Below are 20,884 nucleotides of genomic sequence, written 5' to 3' on the forward strand. Positions count from 1 at the left end.
TTACTATATTTGAGATTGTCCAAATGTTCGTGGCCAAAAGAGAAATAATTCAATTATAGGAATCTCACCCGCATAAATAAAGGTTTCAGCTCTTTAACTTCACAAACATCAACAGATGAAAGAATTGAAGGAATATAGATGTTCGAATATGGGCAGAATAGTGAATGTTACACAGTGTGTAAAGTGGCCACATAAACCAGCCAATGACAGGTCATTAGCCCTGTAAATGCCTAGACTTCCATATTCCCTTAGTTAAGGTATTCTCCATCCCTGTTGTAATTTGTTAAGCTATAACTTTAATTTATCACAACTATATATGTCCACTAAAAATATTTATTTATTGAAATCACTCTTTCCACACACTGAATAACCGTTTTTAAGACCAAGAGATTTTTTTCGGTTTCTTTCATATCATTTAAAACAGTTCTTTTTTTAAATCACGTCAATTTTAAAACGTTAAAATTTAATTTAAAATATAGCCCTTCTGTCGTTTTTGTCCCTGTTACTAATCAAACAGCTTTAAAATCTACTAGTACAAACATTGACATACCCGTCTGTTTTTTTTTTATTTGGATAAATCGAAAATGTTGATATAATTAACCTTTAGATAAAATAAAACATTAGAGAAACCATTTTTATGTAACTACGTACGTATATAAAATTGAATCTCTCATGTTACCCTTGTAAACATTTTTTCTTACTTTTTCTAGACTCTGTTTCTATCAGCTCTCTTATCCTTCAAAGAAAGAAAAAAATGTTGTTTTTCTTGTGTTTAAAGCGTTGTATTTCAAACCGAAGACACTGGTGCAGTAACAAGATGAGAACATAATAAACCTGCCAAGACGCCAAGCTATCTCTCTATCTCTCCCTGTCTAGAGATGCGGAATATTTCAAGTGTGAATAGGAAAAGAGTACGTGTTTCCATTTCAAGAAGACAGTTTCAAAGAACTTTCGAGAAACGGAAAACCCGAGCATGATCCAAAGATGGAATCAATATGAAAAGAACTTAGTTCAAATACAACCCGAGTATGCGACTTATAAAATAATATTTTGCGCATTCTCTGCAGAACATATAACATAGTATTTTGTTTGTTACAAATAAATAACGCAATAATTTGCATATGTGTTTCAAATTGCATGTTTTTAATCTTGTAATAGACAAAACATTGAGTTTGTCAAAATATTTAGAAAAGTAAAAATTACTTAATATAAACAACAATATTTTTTTCTAGGAAGTCAATCATTTAGACGGAAAGATGGAAAAAGTTGAAAAATGCTGCTTTTCAAAAAAAAGGAAGCCATTGACAAAAAAAAAATAAATTTTTTTTTGAATTTATTGTAACAAACTTAATTTTATTTTTTAAATATTTATATTTTTAAATATAATTTGGAATTTATTATAAAACAAATTATTTTAATCTATTATTGCTGGGAGGATACTTTTTTAATTTATGTATAAAGTGTTTTAAAAATAATTTTAAAAAAAGAATAATATTTCATATTTGTTTGTGTATTTATGTTTGTATGTGTCCACACGTGTGTGTGTTTGTATATCTTCGCTTTCTAGGCATTACTTTAAAATATTTATTTATAACAATTTAAAATAATTTTAAGAGTATATTTTTATCATTTTGGATATTCGTATTAAAACATTTTGTGTATATTTTTTATTTATGTATTCTTACAAATACAAATACATTACAAAAAATATATATAACGTATCCCAAACTCTACAAGTCCAAGATCCCTGTGTTTGGTTGGGATACAACAAAATGGAAAGTGGAAACATGCATTTCAATATACATCTGGACAACACGCTTAATAGTTTATGAATCTTTGTAATATCTCACATCAGTCTCCTGCAAAGAGAGCTTGTTGCCAAAAATTGAATTTTTTTCCAAAAACCCAAAAAAAATGTGCTATTTATTATTTCAGTTTCAATACGCATACCAAAAAAACTATATAAAACAGTTATTTAAACTAAGTTGTAAGCTTGTAGGTTTTAGTAGGTTGTAGGTCGCGTAGGTTCGAACGCCACTCTCCCCCAACTTGATTTCCATTTTCTAGTATTTACAACTCGTAGAAAATGGCCTCCAAAATATTTGGGTAAATTATATAACTGTTTGTTGTACGAATAAATTTACACAAGTATTTCGTTACATTTTTTTGTTTCTTGCGTGGGCAATACCTTTAAGATACGCGTTGAAAGCGATACGCGTTGCTTCTATGAAGGAAAAAAAGCAAGATGGCGAGGAGGTGACGGGACGTATTTTGGTCGTGCTAACAAAAGCCGGAGGGATCCGACAAAACCGGTAAGCGCTTTAATAATGCCAGTAGTCTAATACCCGTATGCAGAGACAAAACTTAAGGTGAGGAAAGTACATTCTAATTTCAAATGCAGAGAATAACCGGAAGGTGAAGACAATAGAATGTACTCTCCTCACCTTAAGGTTTGTCTCTGCATACGGGTATAAATCATTTAAATCTAATCTTGCGTCCATATACTTATTATTTGAATTCGACAGGATCCCTTTTATCCCCATATATTCAATTAGTAAATAACCTTATATGCTTATTGACCACGTGCGAAATTCATCACTAACCTTGTCAAACCGCTACAGTATGGAATAGCTGAACGCATTTTTAGAACATATCATACGCCTTCCATAAGATCAAATCAGGGACACGATTTTCGTCAGTTAATTTTCCTGTTGACTTCTTTTCAACAAGAAGCTGTAGCACCAAGACGAGCTGGTAAGGCAAAGTACTGCCGTTTATCTACAATTTTTTTTCTAGTGAAATTTTCGGTCTTGTGTTTTCAATTAAATGCATGGAGATATGTCACAAACAAAACAAGTTTACATTCGCGACGAGTGGAAGCATTCTTCATCTCGTGGATTACAAGGAAAATTTTGCTTAAATTGGATGACGCGGTGTAAATTGATTAAACTAATTTAATGTCGTATTTTTTCACCTGCATTTTAAAAATACAGAATTATTTCCGATGGTTTCGTAGATTGAATGAGAAATCGCTGTGTAAGATTTTTACCTTTATTGTCAAAACCTAGAAATGTTTCAAATAGCTTTGTAAATTGTTTTAGATAATATGCATTCAAACAACAGAATATTTCCATAATTTAATCAGTGCATGTTTGTCCTAATCAGTGCATGTGCTCATTAAAATGCATGTCGTGTTGGTATTATATGTTTATGCAACAACTATGGTGAAGGTGTATAGTGGTTTCGCATGTTGGTTTGGTTTGGTTTAATTGGTGTCCTGACGAAGAGACGAGTACGTCTCGAAACCGATAGACAAAGAAAAGTCGGTAAGTGCTTAAATACAAATATTTAATAACATTTAGTAATATTTTTTGTTACAACCATCATACTTACATTCAGCGTATATTATTCGAATTAAAGCAACTATTATATTGAAATGTTTTGATTTAAAATCAAGGAAGACTTTTCTTCCAGAACTATGTATATTATATGTGAGATCAAGGTGTTTATAAATAATATATTTTTAAGTTCTTTTGAAATTCATAAAACAATAAGCTATATATGGTGTGTCTACATTGTGACGCTTCATTGGAAGAATACATTTTTATATGGTGTTTCTACGTGAATTATCCAAATTGATAAGGTATTACGGCTTTTTAATTTTTAATATAGAATAAAGTTATTTTGATCTTTATCAGGGTCAATATTTTAAGAAGATTAGAAAAAACAAATGTTGAATTCGAAAAATGACTGTGAATGAATTCGATAATAGACTTCGGGAGTTGAGACTTTTGTCTAAATAATTAATGTAAACAAAAATAATATTTAAGAATTAATAAATAAACATATGTTACACAACACATACACAAAGTCACAAGTCACCTTTACTCGAACGTCAAAGAGCCTGAAAAGTGTTTCGCGCGGCAAACTACAACTATTTGCATGTCGGGTGAAACTTTCTAAATTCGTATTTGTATCCGGTCTGTAAGCTGAAGTTTGCAAGACTGTCGGCCTTAGACCGGGGACGGAGGTAAAACGGTTATTACCTCATTATTCAAGAGGCTTACCTGGAGTTAGGGAGCTACGGAGGCTGTGTGCGGAGCCATAGTGTACTGAAGATAATCGCTACACATTACGGCCTTCGAGCAACACTTGCCCGGGAACACTGTCTTGCAGTTGTATGCACAAACATTAAGCTTCTACACTATGATAAACAAAAGTAGGTACTAAAATAAAGAAAAAAATAATTGTCACACATTGTTTAAATGAACGCCAAACAACTTCATAGGTTCATTTAGACATAGATAGGTACCGGGAGCGTGCGGTGGGGTTTTTGATTAGGTAAGCAATTAGTATATAAGTAATTGGTACATAATAATATACACTGCCCTCAAGAAATTAAAGATAAACTTAACACCTATATGATTAGAAATAATAGCAATAATTTCACATATCTAGTAATAAATTGAAATAACAAATCAACCAACTTCACATATATATTATAATGAATAACTGCGAGTATTTTGTGGCGTTATATTTTATTTGACTAAAATGCAGTGAAACCAAAATTGTTCATTATTTGAACCCAAAAAACCAATAATGTAGTAGGTTATAAACTGTTTTCTTAAAGCAAATAAACATTACCGAAACCGAAATCGCATCTGCTGCGCGGCGCGGCGCAGCATTACGTTCGCATCGCATCTAAACTACATGGCAAAAAACGTATTGGTGTGTTTCAATTGCTTCCGTTGCCTAGTGAGAATTGAAGTCTGCGCCTTCGCCCGGACTGCACGTTCAGTACGGCGCTAGAACGGAATTTCGAATTTGCTTCCACCGCAATTGTTTTTTAAATCGATACCCAGCCAGCCGGTAGCAAGTACTCGCCGATCAGTACGCGCATGCAAGTGCTGGTGAACGGATGTGTTAGTGGGTTGCGTTGCTTTTTAACATTATTTATAAAGCGATTGTACAATTCTTTCGCAATTTGTTGTGATTATAAATAAAATATATATTTCATTATTTGTTTATAGTAATCTAAATGTTAGGTATTATGACTGATAATTAATGTATTAAACATGATATTTTATAAACATTATTTGTCATAATTATCCAGAAATAAGTCGAGTTTTTGTAGATATATTTTTCAACAATTTTATTTCATAAGTTATGTCTGAAATAATTTCTCCACAATATCCATATTGATTTTGAAAATACAAATATTTTTTCGCAATACATTTCACATATTTTTTCGGTATTCGTAGTATGTGATATTTCCTTATTATATTACGTATGGTAATCTATGCATGTAATTGTATTTTCAGTAGTTTTTTTTTTTTTTTTTTTTTTTTATTTTCTTTTATTCAGGAAACATACAGTACAGTTACAGAGTTTAATATTTTACACAATTGGACTTAATTCTAATGGACCAGTGAAGTTTCCATATTAAAAAGCAATAAAATCTAATGTTAATTATGAAAGTATAACAAAGAGAAGGAAAAAGAAAACATAAATGAAAGTTGTTTAAAAATTTAAATTTAAGTGAAAAAAATATATATTTTAAGGTTTGTAGTTTGTAGTGAGTATTTACAAATGGAAATAATATTAAAAATGAAGAAAACTTGTAAGAGTAATTAAGAATTAAGAATGGAAATAAAGAATGAAAAACATACTCAGATGTAAAAATAAAATAAAATAGTAATAACATTTTTTTTAAAAAAAGGAAAAACATAAACACATATTTATTTTAAGGGATTCAAAGAACCGATGAGAAGAATCTTTAAGTGAAATATAAGACAGTAAATTAGTATGTCATTGTTCTTATAAAAAATAATTAGTTATTTAGATTTCAAAAATATTATTTTCATCTTGGTGAACAACCACAAAGTAAGTTCTAAATATAAAAAAATATGTACAATAATGCACGTAAAAATTGAATTTCGTTTTTACTCGTTGATAAAACAATCACATCGCTCGGTTTAATAATTTTAATTTTATGAATCCACAAAATAAAAACTAACTGATTAATTATTTATTTATTAACGCCCAAAGGGCTTTTACACATACTTATGTTATAAACTATTTACAAATATAATAATGCAATTGGTTTTTTTATAATATACATAGGTTTATATAAAAAAAACAAATGAAAATACTAGAAACTCAATAAATATTTATATATGTTTTAATAATTGGTTTCTGAAGTTTGATATACATATATTTTTATTATTTTCAGTATGTTTGTTTCCGAAAGAGTGAATTCTCGGTAACAGAGAATAAATGTGCGAATTTGACTTGGATATATTAATATTTCCAAAACAAATATAATGCCTCGTTGGTCATAAAAATAATGAATAATAATATTTAATTACGAATACATAAAAAGCTTATTTCAGTATCCTGTTAGGCCGGGAATTCTCGTGGCTGAGACGCCAAGACAAAGCGCGGTGTTACGTTTTAATAAATGTCCTCAAAAGTTGGCATGTGAATTTATAAATACGAAACATAACCCATAAACAACGTCAGATTTACGTAGCAACTTTGCATACTTAAATAGTTTCACAGTATGATGAATGGCGATAGACATGACGTTACAAAGTTTGAGGCATTCCGCCTTCACTCAACACTCTGCCATAGTTTTTGAATGAACTCACGTGTGTTTGAGTGAAGAGAGAGAATAGAACCATTTAGTATCTTGTACACATTAAACCTTTCATGGCAATATTGTCTAACCATAAGAGTCAGAAGTTTCGAACGGGGGTTAAGAAGATCGAGCGTGACACTTTTCTAATTGACAGGCTAAATAATTACTCTTTTAAGGGGTTTTCCTATCCGCAACCAGTGGTGCATAAGGCGCCGCATTCCCGCATTGTAACTCTAACTGCAGCGTATCTGGATCACATGCGTTATTTAGACATTCCCCTCTAAGTAACAATACTTGCTGCCTAAAGTCTGTTCATTGTTACAAAAATTTTCGAACAAACAAACTAGCATCATATCAATCTAAACGGCACGGTAAGATAATAGTGGAGTGACATTTTTTATAAGATTTGTTTGTTCCTATTCAAATTTGAAAATATTTACATTTTTCGTTTTTTTTTATAAAACTCCACAGTTAATGATTTTAATAATGTTTTAGTACGTTGATGATCGATAAAAACGCTCTGGTTATTATATAAAAAAAATAAAAAAAATTAGCGTTCTTATAATATACCCAAATATTTCTGTTTTGGTGACCATTTTCAGTTTTAAATAACTCACTATTAGAAAACGGAAATAAAATAGGGGTAGAGTGAGATTCGATCCTCGGACCTCTGTTTCGTGAGTCCGTAACACTAGCCACGGGACCATAACGCGATTGAAATAATATAGTTTAACTTAACAAAAGAGATTTTAATGATGATTTAATCAAAATCATTATTTAAATTTAGCAAGTAGTCTCAGGTAAAAATTCTGCAAAAGGAAATTAGTATTTCAGCGACTGGAGATTAGTCAGTTTTCTGGCATACTGATTATTGCGTTTGCCAGGCATTAAACATGAAATTATTGTTAAACAACAAATATGGATTCATCGTACTGTCTTTTATTTGCCGTGGTGTGAAATGCGCCAATTATGCGAAATCACGCAGTGAGCTAGTGGTTTTCACGTGCACAGCGATCCAGTCTCCATGAATGTACGGTAATTCCTTAATCTTTTGATGCATGTGAGACTTTGACGACACAAAATTCGACAGTGAAAGTACTTCCTCCACATACACGAAAAACCATTTTAAAGATCGTGAGTCTTCCTATCGGTTTCGCTCATACAAAAAAACAATGTTTTTTTTGTCAATAATCTAGTTACTCTTTTAATTATTGTTTTTAAATTTTTAGACGACAATTTAAATTGAATCTAACTCATCTACTTTCACTACTTCTTTCACTTTGAGTTTTGTGAATTATAAAAAGGTCCTTTAACGGATGTTGTCATTCTTCTTCATTACTCTAATTGCAAATGCGAATGTTAACAAAACGATTGTTTACTTGTAACAAATTAAGTTACAAAAGTCAATGTTTATGACGGTTTTTATATAAACTTTATAGGAACTTTATAATTACATTATTATTATCCTGTATTTTTACAACTTATAAATACTTATCGTTTAATAATCGTTTCGCTTTTAATTGATGTTTTTATGTCCATAAACAACTTGTAAGCTAAAATTACTTAAGGGCTTATGACATTTTTGGTCAGGGAAATATAAAAGAACGTATGTAGCGTGTTGTTAATAGAGTGAGAAATACGCATAAGAGTAAGGAGCACAGACCACAGACCACGGCAGGATATACAACAACTTCTAAATTAATACTAGTCACGTATGAAAGACGGCTTATGAAAGAAGACAATAATCTACAGTAGGGATCGTCAAACTTTTTGGGCCAAGGCCCATATAGATTATTCAGCAAACAGACTAGAAAGCCTTTTACAAACTATAAGTATTTTGAGTACGCCAAAATCGTTGAAATCAGACGCACTAAATTTAACCGTCTAAGACAGCAGTTTTTAACCTTTCACCTAAAATTGGTAATCCCCCCCTAAACATCTTTTTAAATTTTAAGTTAATTAAAAAAACGATTAAAATAATAATAGGCGTGTTTATTTTATTCAAATGACAGATAATAAAATTCTTTCGTTATTGTAACGGTTACATTGCTAGTTGTCACAGATAATATAATAATACTACCAATCTTTTGATTTTTTCTAAGCCAAATACGCATCTACAAAGGCTATCTCTGCTTTTTTTCTCGTCAAAATGTGAACGGAGTAGAACATTTATATTTTTTAAACTCATATTCTCATATGCAACTCTATTGTGACCGTATTCCAATATGAAATTGTTACACAAACACCACATAAAATGCGGTAATCTAATTGATTCAGTTTGAATAGTTCAGGAGTAGAAAGTTCAATCAACCTTTTAAATTACATTGCACACAATTAAAAGAGGGCCAAAATAGAATCTATCTATGAAAAAATAGCTTATCAAGAAGCTGTCATCTGTTATCTTCTGAGAACCTATTGGCGTTGAGGTTATGACTTGGAGCTGGAACATCCATTACTAAACCTGATTTCAATCCCAACCAGATGACTCGGGACTTCAACGAGAAGACTGAAGAGCATTGAAGAAGCTGGCCTTAATTTCGTTTTTCAAGATTTAATTTAAGAAAAAATAATTTCAATAAAGTAAATTTTAAGTATCTCCTATTTTAAGTCATTAAAATTTTGTTAGCAAATAATAAATATCATGATCTTATATAACAAATTACATTAAAAAATAAAATATTTCAAGAAATTAAAAAATATCCTCAAAATAAATTTTGGGGTACTATTAAATATAAACTCAAAATTAAAAGTACTGTCTTTAAAAATAATTAAAAGAAAAATTTATTATGGTTATAATAATAAATTATCTCTTGTAAATCATTTTAAAAAACGAATTTTAGAATAAAGTTAGAATTATGTGAAGATAATTCATTTTCTTTTTTTCGTCGCATTGCGCGTGTAACATAAATGAAGGGTAATAAGATAAAAGGGTGAACACATCTCTCAAACTATTCAATTGAAGTCTCAACTTTTTCGTGTTGATCACTTATTTAAATATCCGTTCATCAGAATTAAACTTTTAAGTTTTAGCTAACGGAGAAATGACTGGGATAGAAATTCACCTTATATAAGCAGATAACGTTTGTACTGGAAGATATCATACAAAAAAACTGGATCTTTTGCATTATTCGTGTGTGGTAGATGGGCCGGCACGGACTGAAAGAAGAGACTATCACTTGTTATGGAACCATGAACCTAGATATGAGTTCGTATCAACTAGTAAAACTTTCCAATGCTGTTACATGATAAATTCTTAGAATATTGTCCAGATAAATACATCTTTATCTCAGTAGTATAATTCCATTCACCCTCGATAGTTAAAATCAATGTTTACTTAAGCCCAGTCCAAAAGATGACACCCGCGGATCAATATAAATACTAGTTTGATGGTTCCCAGTCTCAGAACTAATTTAGACGTTAAGACATTAACATCGTTTATCTAAATTTATAACCTAAAGTTATTTTAATTAAATAAATCACAACTAAACAAACGTTTATTTTGTCTGACCCTTAACACACTCCCTCTCTCTTCTGTTCAATGTAATTCATAGTCCTAACGCTCCAATATACCTGTGTGAAAAATTTCAACGCTTATCAGTTCATGGTTTACCTCTTCGTTTTCATTCTTAAGGCACTCTCTTAATACCCATACACAATTCCTCTTTCTTCTCTAACTCATATAGTGTCCATACGGCTCGACTGTGGAATCATCTCCCATCCACCATCAAAGATGTTACTACATTATCTCTGTTTAAATCACGTCTGAAGAAACATCTCCTTTCTCTTCCTTAATCTCTCCTCCTTTCCTTTTTCCTTTTTCCCATTGAGTAATAGTTTTGATTTGAGGTAATTTATAAACAAATACATTTATTTCTATTTTTATATATTTTCAACTTTTTAATCTTTTTTTTTTCTATTGAATATGTTCTGTAACTTGAATTGTAAAAATAAAACTTTTATTTTATTGGTTGGTTGGAAGAAATTGCCATTTGGCAATAAGCCCGCCAATGTACAAATAACATTATGTACAAAAAGTTTAATAAATAAAGAATTACTATATTTACGCGATTGACGATTCGTACGTCAATGTGTAGTATCCATGCATTATAATATATTAATTTATGGGCACTTACAGTTATAAATATACCATATATGAGAATAAGGGGGAATCAGTGCGACGCGTCCGAGCACACGTGTCATTCGGGTTTTGCCTTCCTAGTCGGTCACACGTCCTTGATATTATAATTGTATTGAATCTCTAACATATTGTATAAAGAAGTATAAGAGCTTAATTATAATCTCATAAGTATTTAATTGAATCTATCAAATTGTGGTCACTCGCTCCTGAAGTATTTAATAATCCGGGCCAAGGATTTCACATTTATTTTTACCTCCGAGTGGTAGGACACTATTTACAAAATAAATTATATTGTACAAATTTGAAAGATAACAAAAAAACAAATTTGAGATAAACAAGTCACTCAGATACCAAAATAATATCAACATTTCTTAATTCCTCACAAGTTACGGTCAAAATAGTTATGTTTTCAAAGGAATTAAAAATGACAAAAATCTTCCCAATAAACTAAAATCTATTCAAACTAATATATCGATAAATAAATTATAAGTAAATTCAAAGAAATTTTTTGAACCCGAATAAAAAGAACAATTTATTTTCATTCGTATTATTGTTTTATTATTTTCTGTTTTGCTTTTTATTTCGTATAATTTCAATTTTTTTCTTACACATATTTTTAAATTATATAACTTCAAATTACTTAAAAAATATAACAGTGTAAGTCACTCTCCAAGCACAAGAGCTAGTATTTTTTTTTTTTTTAAATAAGTTAAAACATAAACAAATTATAAGAAGATTGTCATAGAAAAAAAAACATGCATCATTTATAAAAAATAAAAATAAATAAATGCCGCGCACTAGCCGTTACGAGGAGTAGTGGAGTTTTCGTGCCACTCTTGGCCCGCGGATCGTAGTTTGAAGACCGCTCACCTCCAGCTTGGCTTATTTTAATTAAGTTCTTCTTTAGATGGAGTGTGATATTATCACTTCGAGTTTGAAGAACTATTCAGGACTCAGATTGTAACAGAAGTTCCTTAATGTGTGATACGTATTTCGCTGTAAAATGTCATTTTGACAAATAATATGACAAACAAAACCATTTTTACGATGTACAAACATTCGCTCTTGTATTTTATAATGTCAAAATTCATTTAAAAAAACGTTCCACTGGCAAAATTAAGTAACATAAGATAAATATTTTCACTCTAAGTTGTATGATCATCGTACCATTCGCACTAGATGGTCCTCAGAACACTGCATTAGTACACTAGATGCAACGCATCTCGATTATCTATTACAGGAAGGTAAGGTGATAAACCTTACGTTTCAGATGCAAGTCAAAAAAAAAAATATTGCAGAGTTAATACTTTTTCAATATACCCCAAAACCGTTTTAACTCTTGTGTGGCTGTGATGTCACACTAGTCGACATAGGACACAAGACTTGATATATCTCTCTTATTTTTTAAAATGATGAGTTCGTATTTTTTATAATCTTCAAATGGACACTTTCACACCGGATTTGGAAAGTGAAATTTGTACAACTATGCTGGATGTTAATACAAAAAAAATATTTATCCTCGCTACGCGAAAAAAGAGTGTCCGCTAATTCAGCAACACATATATTTAAGAAAGAGCACGAAGATAGAACTCATCACAAGGAAGACAGAAACGCTGTTCTATGGCAGGTGTTAGTGTGAAAGAGACAAAAACAAAACTAAGTAAAGTGCAAAATAGAGTCAGATTTCAGCCGGTTGATAACAGTGATGGGAAACGCACGCGCGTAATCTGAGCGGCGTATTTATGATTATTAATTTATTTTACTATAACAGGGCTAAATTATATGTTTGTTTGCACAAATAATGGAAAAGGGATTATTAAAAAGTATGTCTCCGTGTTTTTTTTTTTTTTCAATTTTTGAATTATAATTATTCCGTCTTTTACTAGTGGTAACACGATGTTACATCACCGCGCGCAAAGGGATTATTTATCACAGTCTTTTAAGAGTTAAAGGTCATCCTAACGGTTTCGCTCATACAAAAAACCGATATTTTTTGTCAATAAACGAGTTACCCGTTTTTCAATTTTCCATTTTTTACCTGTGACATGCCATCGAGTCGTAAATACTCATCCGGATTTTTAGTTCTATTTTAGAGATTGTAGTTACGACTGTAGTAATCCACTGGATAACCATGTTTATTTATTTATTTTATAGATTTATTGCATTGGATTATTGAATTAGTATACTTATTTAATACCAGTGAATCTATTTTAAACTAATGAATTAGAAAATGAATACGGAGCGTCCTCAGGTTAGAATAATCTCCATCTAACAGGACTCAGTCTGTTCTAAGACGGAGATTGTGAGACATATGTGGTTGTGGCTAGTGGAATCTATACATAACCCATTACTTTGTCACATTTATTTTTAAATATTTTGTCATGGATCTATAATATGTTAAATACTTATAATAGACACAATTGACATGGACAATTCATATCAATAATTTAATCAGTAAAGTGGCGACATTGTTGAGTCTTTTTTTGAAAATCTTAAATTTTGTTCCAAAAACGGGAAAAAAATCATGTTTGAAGACTATATAAAAACTAAAATATGTTATAAGCAACTTTAACGGGGAACAGAAAATCAAAATGACATAAACATACTACAAAGACAGTAAAATAAAATACTGAAGTTAGTTTATGATCTACATTATTTAAAAGACTACTCCAGAATATATAAGAGAACTTTGCATTCCAGGTGAACCAGCTGAAAGACGTCTTAAGCTTAGATCAGCTACATCTACGTCGAGAGAAAAGTTATTATACCTCCACGCAAACAGCGCTCTAAATTCGGCGAACGCGCATTCTCTACAATACCGCAGAGTGTGTGCGGACCAACTAATGCTTTACAAAATTATGACAGGAATGGTTGACTGTACAGAGCTGCTTGGTTTAATAACAATACATGTCCCAGCTAGGATTTGTAGACGGTACCACCTGTTTCATGTACCAATAAGTAAAACATCGTATGTTAAAAATGTTTTTTTTCGTATTACTTTTTCAGTGTGCAATACAAAATTTACAAATATAGATTACGCAAACATCACTCTGTCAGATTTGAAATTTACACTAAAATACATTATGTAACTTAGTAGACATTAAAATAATAAATATGTACATCTCCCTTCCCCTCCTTATCCTCTCTTCAAACATTCTCGTCCCAATCCCGCCCAATTTACAGTAACTTAATGTTCTTAAAATAAAATATTTTAAAAATCTTTGATTATTGAGTACCTGAAAATAACATTTTGACATGCATAAATTATATGTATTTATTTGATATGTAATATATTTTCTTTACTAACTTTGTATACTATGTGGAAATCTGTTATTAGTTCTGAGTTTATACACTATATCTGTTTGTTTACTATAAATATGTATGTAGAACTGTTGATTTCCCAAATAAAATAAAATAAAAATAAAATAAAATAAATTCGTCGCATGTGATAACAAAGTACATTATTTTTCATAAATAACAATTTTTTTTTAATGTGTCGGGTTGTGGTCCCGTGTCAAGTGTCTCGGACTCACAGACCAAAGGTCCGTGGTTCGAATCCCACTCTACCCCAACTGGATTCCATTTTCTAATAGTGAGTTATTTACAACTCGTTGAGAATGGCCCTCAAAATTAAATATTTGGGTAAATCATAAGAACGCAAATATTTCTTTTTTTTTTAAAAAAAAATATATATTTTGTTTATGTTTTTCCTTTTGTAAAGCGCTTTGAGGTATTATATAACGAAAATTGCGCTATTTAAGTTATCAAAAATAAATTAAAGGAAACTTAAAAACTTCTTAAACAAACTAATCAATAAAAAGTAACTGAACTCTTTCAACTAAAATCCTTAAACTTTATCCATAAATTATCCACTAATGTAATTGCAGACGAAGAACTAAAACTTGAAAAACCATTGTAGTTATCATGGACACAATACGAGAATATCAGAACAATATTATATACAACATTTTAAAACGAGACAAGGGCGAGACTAATAAACAAGGGACAGACGTTATTAAAAAAAACTACCAGACAAAACCAAACAAAATACTATTATTAAAAATATTATTAAGTAAGCTTTCCCGTCATAAAATGAAAGTATTGTCCTTACTTATGATGTAATAATTTGTATCACCCTGCCTGTTACTTTGTTGTATTCACGTGTTACTTTTCCACCTTTTGAATAATTAATATTCCTTAATCCCAATTTCAGTCCATTAACAAACTTTCCTAACATAAAAATGAACTGTTTTGTTTTGTCTGTTCCTAAATAAAATACTTACCTGATTTTCTTTTATCCTTAAAACCTAGTTAAAAGTAAAGTAAAAGTTGGAAATCTAGAAATTTAGAAGGGGTCATGAAGATGCCTACTTAGGCGAAAGCGTTTATTGGTATAAAACAAATTAAAACTTAACCAAAAGATTTCAAATATATTTTTGTAATGATTATTTATTAATTAAAAAAAACGGCAGTTCGTGACCCTAAAATGAACTGATCAATTTCCACTTCAACACTATAATTTCTTCACTAGATTTTTTTCAATGTTCGTACATTACATATTATAATGTGTTCGCATAAGTTACATTTGTTTTTTCCAAATTTAAAAATGACCACCAAAAGTAAAACAAAACTGTTAAATGAAAATGAGTATTTTTGACGTCTCTCTCTGTTCGCGTTCAATCGAAGGAATAAAGTTGCTCGCGATATTTGCGCAGCGTACGGTGAATATACCGTGAATTATTAACCAATTTGTGGTAAAATAATGACGGAGAATACATCATTGACTAATTTGTCGCTATTTTTTTTTTGGAGTGTCGTCTTGTTGAAGTTCACTTGGAAAAAACAAATGTAACTTGTGTTAACACTTGATATTATTCCCTTAATTTTATCTACAGAGCGAAACGTTCAACCAATTCGATATGATGGACTATAGAATTAAGAATAGTCCAGACGGAGCGTAGAATTATATTTGAGTACATCGAATTGTGTCCAAAAAACCCTTAATTCTCCCCACTTTCACCACGCGCATGCGTGAAGTCACCGCGTAATGTTGCCAGATCGCGAAAAATATATTCATAACAAAAATGTATGATAATTATATTTTTAAAAAAGCAACTTGTCATCTATTTAATTATCTAAAATTTTTTTTTACACGCGGAAACGTTGATTGACACAACAGAGTAGATAATTAAATACTCGTTTAAGAAGAGTAATTTAATTAATGAACTTTGAACTTGAAAAAAATAAATTTTATTTTACATAAAAATAATATTTTTATGTCATGTTTAATAATATTTGATGTTTTAAAGATAATATCGGTCAAATGTCCTCCACGGTGTTGTTTAATCCGAGAAATTCAATTTTCATTAGTTCTCTTATTGGATGAACAAAGTAGGGTAAAAAATTTGAAATTTCTGGCAACACTCACAAAATGTTTATTTTGTTTTCTTTGGCAATCTGACAGATGGAAAAATAATTTAATTTTAAAGTAATGCATTTGCTACTTACACATGAAATGTGATGTCATCCTGTTTCTTAAAGATTTGAGCAGTATTTCTTTACTTTAAAACGACACAACACGGAATAATTGAATTTCAATCGGGAGCTGCATACTGAGCGACGTCCACAAAGAAACTAATGTGTTAAAACGTAAAACCACGCCATTATTAGTAGTTTAGTCGCCTTCTGTTTGATGGGCGTATGCGGTTTCTGGGCTATGCTTAATTCTGTGTAAAGGACATATGTAGGTTTATTATTTGTGTATTTATGCATCTCAATTAGTATGCAATATCTCACAGAACAGATGCCAATGAGGTTCTCTTGTGTTCGATACAATTCCGCATTCAGTACTGACTTATCTAGCGTTGTCCAATCTTCGGTTTAATACAACAAACGGAAGGTTTGAAGTGTAATACATCAATATAAACCATAACTGAACGTTAAACTAATGGTTAAGACATTTAAATGGTATATCGTCGTTGCACATCAAATATGTGCTAATATACTCGGAGCACATTCTGAGAAAATCACCAAAATACGACTTTTTGGCATAAAGTAATTAATATTTCAAATAAATATATTAATTTATTAAAAAATACTGTATTTTTCCTACTTCGTTCATACACAAAAGTGTTATTTTTGGTTTAGTTTTTTTTTTTAAATCGTTTTTATCGATTTTCTCAGAATGTGCCCCGAGTCACATGGACCATATTTGATGTGCAACGACGATAAAATTCAAAGAATAATATTAAATCTCTCACATGCGATATCTTTCAATAAAATATTTCCGGTGTTAAACATCGAAATTACCACATTCGATAATAATTGTTGAAATCGATTCGAGGTAAACTGTCGAAAGTGAAATATCTAATAAAGCATCAATAATATCGAAAAACTAAAACAAACATGACAAAAACTACCTATAAACACTACAATAAACACATGTTTGGCAATTGTACCATATCTGACGGCCTCTTAAAACATTATCAAACTTTGTTTTTGCTCTCCTGTAAACCTTGCAAAATCCAGATTCGATAGTATACGTAGGGGCCGTTGATATACTAATACTATGGATTTTGAAAGATAAGCTCGAACTTGACACATAATAAATAAACGTTCAAATAAATATGTGAAATTTCTTGGAAGAGTTTTTTTGTATCTCATCTCATCTCATTTTTAAAAAAAATAATAAATACTAAGTTGAAACTTAAATCCACTAATTAACGAAAAATAATTGGTTACATCGCTCTCACGACATCGTAAGACGAGTCAGACAAGTTAGACAAGTCATTTATTGAAAGCAATAAATTCAACTAAAAAATTTTAATAAATATTGATGAACAATATCCAAACATAGCGGCAATCGGGTCGTGGTCCCGTGGGTGGTGTTGCAAACTCACGGGCCAGAGGTTCGAGGTTCAAACCCCACTCTACGCCAACATGATTTCCATTTTCTAATAGTGAGTTATTTACAGCTAGTTAATAATGACCACCAAAATTGAAATATTTGGGTAAGTTAAAAGACCGCTAGTATTTATTTTTTAAAAAAACAAATTGTAATTATTATACCAATGTCGTATGTATTTTTTATTGTTTGTGAACTCTAATAAATAAAATAAATTAGAATATAAACGAGTATTTTAGTATTTGCATGTTGGTGTATTTTGACGAAGAGATGGGTACGTCTGGAAACCGGGAACGCAACAAGATTTAAAAAGACGTATGTCATCATCATCAAATGATGACAGGCTTCATTATTTTCATATCGAGGCGACGGTGGAAAAGAAAAAGTATCTAAGCGACGAAAATATGTAGCAGCCCTAGAGAAGAGCCGATTCAAGTTGTTTTTTTTTTCAATCATAAAAAAATCACATCTTTGTTTAGCTATTATTTTGGCGTCATTACAACATAGTCTTTTAAAAAACGAATAAATAATATGAAATTTATTATTAATTTTAAAAAAAACTTCAGTTGGTTCTTCCGTAACGTTGACTAGGAGCTAGGAACTTTTTTATTTATACCGTCGAGAAACCTCCACCAAATTTTGATCTTATTACATTAATGTTAGAATTTCGAAATAATAACATTTAATTCATTTTCGAGTTTATCCCTTAACAAGAACGTTCTAGGTGAATATACTATAGTATCAAATCTTTTCCATAAGATAAATTCCCTCAATTCTACCATCAAGTGCAATCAATAAATTGTAATTGATGAGTTGCCATAAAGGTTGTTTATTTTTTGTTAAGTTTTTTTATTCAAAAGAAATACGAGGTTGCTGGAGATGAGAAGAGAGGGAGTAAGGATGACGTGGAAGGGTTGTTAAATCGACCGTCAACAGCAAAAATTATTCCAAATAAAATAGGGAGCGAATATAAAATATGGCTCAAAGCTCGCCCACACGACTTTTGATCATTTGAAAAGCGTCAAAGGATTATTATAATTCACAGAATGCATCAAATTATAAAGAAAAATGTATTTAAAAAGTATTTAGGATACAATTCAATTATTGTATGGAATTTAACACATTATAAAGCAGTTAACCCGTTTGATCGCAACATTTGAGATCCCGGGATTGAATTTCCAAATAATAAAGAAACCGGGGAAAAAAATGGATTGTTGTCCTGTGGTAATATTGTGGACTCACGGGCCAAAGGTCCGAGGTACAAATGCCACTCTGCCACAACACGATTTCATAAAATAGAAATGGTCATAAAATTGAAATATTTGGATAAATAAGGAAAACTCAAATATGTCTCTTTTACAAAAAAAGTATTTAAAAAAAAGTAATCTTTCACAATAATATTTCATTAGGTTTACTACCTAATGAAATATTATTCGTCTAAAATGTACAACGGATCACATTGATTTAACAAAAACGGCGAGGATCGCCGCTTGCTTAGTACCATATTATCTTGACTGGTTAATTAATTAATCAATTTACATTTATTACAAAAAGTAAAGTTAAATAATCATATTAACTCATCAATGCCAAATTTTTCTAACTGATAACAAAAAACATATTTTAATATATGTTTTCTTTTATGATACTGGGAAAAATAATAAAAAGAGAGTAGATTTTTTTGTTTTAATATTATATTTCAGTTTATGTAGACAATATGCTATATCGGGCATTAAAAGGTTAAAAAATACAAGAATGTAAGGAAAACAAGAAATAACGATTTTACGAACATCTGTTTATATAATAATGAAAGTGGCGGAAACAATTGAACGTATTTATGCAGAAAGCAGCCAGTCCACAATTTAAACAAAAATAGATATTGATGTTATTGGGTGCAGTAAGATCAATTCTATGTTTTGCTCAAAACAGCCAGACCGCTTTCACAAAAAAAACTGAAATTTATAAAAATAGTGTCGATTGCAAAATTGGCATTTCTCAATTTGCAAAAAACACCAGCAGGACTTGAAAAATCTGACGGTGTTTTAAAAATCAATGAAACTGTTCGAACAAATAATAAGATGCTTGTTTGTAATACAAAAAAAAACTAATGCATTAATTGTTTATCATTTGTCAAAGTCAAAAACATTCCAACTGTTATGTTGATTTGATTATTCACTCGTTTCATAGAAGTGCTATTATATAAGTTTCACTTTTCTATGACTGGCTGATTTTTGCATAACTGCGTTCAATAATAACTTCAAATCTTTAAAAAAAACACAAAAATCACCCTTTGAACTTAAGCTAAATTACTATTTTATCAGAATACGTGCAACTGACTTTTTGTTTCAAATTTTATCGAAAAATTCTACATTGGGCATTGTAGGCTTTAAAAGTCTGCTAGTTAATTGGTAATATTTAGAAAAGCAAAAATATCACGCATTTCATTTGGAAAGGAATGAAAGCACGAACCATAAAGCATAACCCTAACGAAAGGATATTGAATGACCAAAAGAAATATAAACGATTTTTTTTATGGCAAAGTCAACAGAGCCTAAGATTGAAATAGTTTGAGAAAAATAACAATAATTTGATCAACTGGTTCTTACCTCAGGTTCATCTTCCAGCTTCAGGTGGTGATCAAGGCTCATATTCAGGGAACGTCTGTGGACGTGATTGTGTTGGAGAAGATAGAAGCCTTTCAATGCTCCAATCTGAAAAACAAAAAACCGTTATACGTTAGTGGGTGATGAAGTAATAGTCACATATGGCGGATATAAATAGTAACACGGGACAAGAACGGCGAAGATTTACTTGTTACAATCTGGGGTTGTATTATGGATCTTCCTACCCCCCAGAGAGTGATTAATTTGAAGATTTTTACATTTTAATGTGACAAAACTTTGCTTCATATAATGGTCACACTGATGATAAAACGTCAAATTAAAATAAAACTAATACGGGTAGGTAAATTTTACCTAATTTGTGTTTGAAGTAATGTTTAACTCTTAAAAGACTGTGGTAAATAAACCCTTTGTGCGCGGTGATGTAACATCGTGTTACGACTAGTAAAAGATGGAATATTTTAAAGTTCAGACATTTGAAGAAAAATAATAACATAAAGACGTTCTGTTTAATAATTCTTTTTCCGTAATAAATGTAAATAAATATATAATTTAGCCCTGTTATAGCAAAATAAATTTAAAAT

At 30.5% G+C, this 20,884-nt stretch overlaps 1 protein-coding gene across 1 annotated transcript in view; it reads right to left on the reverse strand.

Moving 5' to 3' along the window:
* Positions 1-20,387, reverse strand: part of Fur2 (furin-like protease 2) — a 128,282-nt gene extending 107,895 nt beyond the window's left edge. Inside the window, exon 1 of the mRNA XM_088235057.1 lies at positions 20,286-20,387. Coding sequence (XP_088091183.1) covers positions 20,286-20,327 — 42 coding nt within the window. The 5' untranslated portion in view covers positions 20,328-20,387. The remainder of the gene's footprint in view (positions 1-20,285) is intronic.
* Between the last annotated feature and the right edge of the window lie 497 nt (positions 20,388-20,884).

This window comes from Micrasema longulum, unplaced genomic scaffold (assembly GCF_059751315.1).
Source record: "Micrasema longulum isolate JH-2025_06_02 unplaced genomic scaffold, ASM5975131v1 h1tg001318l, whole genome shotgun sequence".
In the NCBI taxonomy this organism is placed as follows: Eukaryota; Metazoa; Arthropoda; class Insecta; order Trichoptera; family Brachycentridae; genus Micrasema; species Micrasema longulum.